Source organism: Propithecus coquereli, unplaced genomic scaffold, assembly GCF_000956105.1.
Source record: "Propithecus coquereli isolate 6110/MARCELLA unplaced genomic scaffold, Pcoq_1.0 Scaffold58, whole genome shotgun sequence".
In the NCBI taxonomy this organism is placed as follows: domain Eukaryota; kingdom Metazoa; phylum Chordata; class Mammalia; order Primates; family Indriidae; genus Propithecus; species Propithecus coquereli.
Genome location: NW_012151729.1, coordinates 5,175,726 through 5,178,528, shown reverse-complemented (window position 1 = coordinate 5,178,528; position 2,803 = coordinate 5,175,726). Strand labels below are relative to the sequence as shown.

The following is a 2,803-nucleotide window of genomic DNA, read 5'->3' as shown; positions in this document are numbered from 1 at the left end:
ATGGGAAACTGGTTGCTTTCCATATCTGCACTGGCAACTTTGGCTTGTGATTTTTATTGAATTTTTGGAGGAATCTATAACTTCACTAGTTTTGGATATTTTGTTGTTCTGTAGTGTTGAGGGACAAGTACCTATGGGCAAAGGTGGCAGCAGAAAGGAGGATAGAGGGAGATAAATATCCTCCCTCTGGGGGAGAATTTTGGAGGGAAAATAGGTGGTAGAAGATGGAGGAAAAATAGGTGCACAGGCTCCATTTTTATAACTTGAGTGCAGAAATTGAAAGGTTCCCAAAGGAAAATGAACAATGGCAGGTCTCAACCAGCAGGAGGATGTGTGTTCTTCTGTGTGTGCTCACACACGTATGCATTTATACAGCTGCACACATGTTTTTGTAAAAATATGTATCATGTATTTTTCCCAGTCTCGACTCTTTCCCCCTCATTCATCTTCTATGTGAAGTTATCTTTCTAAAGATATAAACTGCAATTGTCCCATGTAAAAGCCATGATAGCTTCCCATTGCCCTCAGGAAAAAATTCCAAACTCACTGATATGGCATCCAGGACTTTGAAAAATCTGACTTCCCTCAATTTTTGCAGCCTCACCCTCTTAATCTTCCATCCCTTGGCCAGAGCCCACTGGGTATCTGCGTTCTAGCCTCTCCGAGCAGAAGGCCCACCATTCTGTGTATACACTTTCATCTTAACATCTTAGCGCCTTCTTGATTTTGTATTTAAAATGCTGCCTCTCTTCTTTACCTTAAGATCCTGATGTTTACCTTGAACATAGCACTAACATCACTTCCTTTGGAAGATTCCTGCAACACTCTCCCACAATAGAATTAGTCATCTCTTCCTTTGTGTTTCCATAGAACTTTGTCTGTAGTGTTAGCAAAACACACAGCTCTTTCTTGTCCACTGGACTGTGTGAGATCTCCTTGTGTTATATGTCTGTGTACCCGCACCCACTGGCACAGAGCCAGCGTTCAGCTGTGTTTGTAGTGTTGAGGTGAATTGGTTGGGAACAATCTCCTTGGTGTGGTTGGATCCATTCTCGTCCCTGTATGGAGATTCATTACAGCATCTCCTTTGGCCTCCAGGCTGTGGGCTATGGAGACAGCCACATACCAAGTACCTTTCTATTCAGTCAGCCACAAGGTTCCATGGAGTGCTTACTGCCTGCCAGACTCAGTTGCAGGCATGGGGTGAACAAAACATAAATTCCTTGTTTTTTGGAGCCTATGTTTGAATGGGAAAATGAAGGCAATAAAAGTAACAAATAAAAAGTTACTATTTTAGGTGAGGGTAATCAAAAATAGAGGACAGAGAGTGACAGGTGGTGCTGTTTCAGATACGGAGGTCATCGCAGGCCTCTCTGAGGAGGTAACATTTGAAGAGAGACCAGATAATGTGTGAAAGACAGACACAGAGTTAGCTGAGGAAAGACACAGAAGCTGTCATGGCAAATTAGGATGAGTGGGTCTGGGTTGGAGCTACTGACGGACAGAGTGGAAGCTGATGAGGTCATAAATAGGAGATGGATGTGCCTGTTTCACTTGGGTTCTCTCTTGTTCTGCAGCCACTGCCTTCCTCATCAACAGCTTGCCCCTTCCTGTCCCACTCGACAAAGTGTTACCTTCACCGCTGGACAGCATTGTTTCCCTCTTGGATCCATTAAAGCGTCTTCTGAGAACTCTTGGCATTTCGGTCGAGCACCTTGTGGAAGGGCTGAGGAAGTGTGTGGACGAGCTGGGACCGGAGGCTTCTGAATCTGTGAAGAAACTGCTGGTAACTGCAGTTTGGAGCAGTGAATTTGCCAAGGGGGAGGAGCTGAGTCACACTGAATGCCCACCCCACCCCATTCTCACTGGTAAAGGTGTATTTCCCCTTCACTGATTATGCTCATCTAAAATTTGCACATCCTGGAATCTCAGGGAAAGTATAATTGCTTCATTTCCAGAAACAATTTTTAAATGACAGAGACGTGTGCTCTAGTTGTGACTTTACCACTGACCATCGTGGTGATTTTCGATAGGACTTAACCACCCTGAGTCTTTGTTTCCCCATTAATAAAATGGTGGCTAAATGGGAAAGTGAAAGTAAATATTTTTTTAAAACGTGCTAATTACATGTAAGCTGCTCTGATTTTTATTGTCCTTCTGCCTTTCAGGAGGCCCTGTCATATTTGGTGTGACGGCAAGACAAAGAGAGAACAAAGGCGGAAGCGGAAGGAGGATGATGCTCCCGTGTCCCCAGCTGAAACTACCCAATTATAGATTAAACGCCTTAAGATGTAGTGACCTCTGAAAAAGATGATTAAAGCAGTGAATAGATTTTTCAGTTTGTCCTATTTTTATTTCTGGGGTCTCCATTTAGAAGGGTCTAGCAAGATAATTTTTCCCTTGGATCATAAACTCCAGAGAGCCTGTTTTTATAAGGATAACCAGGCATTTTAAGTGGGATGTTGTCGCGGCCTGGATTGCAGAACGGGGGATGGACACAGAAAGAAACACACAGACACACACAAGACGTACAAGACTGAAGTAGTAAATTCTACCAGTCACTTTATTCTTATACTTTTCTCTATCCGGCAGCTGCTTCCTGGTACGTGGCTACCTTGGGCGCCCTGAGGAAAATACATTTTCATTCCTTCCTGATGATTGCTTAAGGGAAGCAGACGTTTGCATCTTAACTTCTTGCATCTTAACTTCTTCATCTCATTACCGTATGCAGGACAATGAGAGCCTTGGCTTGTGTGCAAGACCCCAGGCGCTTGGTTATCTGTCACAAAGCTATCTGTCATGA

At 43.7% G+C, this 2,803-nt stretch overlaps 2 protein-coding genes across 2 annotated transcripts in view; one reads left to right on the top strand and one right to left on the bottom strand.

Annotated features, from left to right (window-relative positions):
- Nucleotides 1–2,803, bottom strand: part of SPINK1 (serine peptidase inhibitor, Kazal type 1) — a 78,256-nt gene that overhangs the window by 43,087 nt on the left and 32,366 nt on the right. The window lies entirely within an intron of this gene.
- On the top strand, nt 1,063–2,192 carry SCGB3A2 (secretoglobin, family 3A, member 2). The gene is made up of 3 exons (XM_012658237.1): nt 1,063–1,129; nt 1,578–1,786; nt 2,169–2,192. Exons 1-3 carry the CDS (start codon nt 1,063–1,065, stop codon nt 2,190–2,192), a joined length of 300 nt encoding a protein of 99 aa, XP_012513691.1.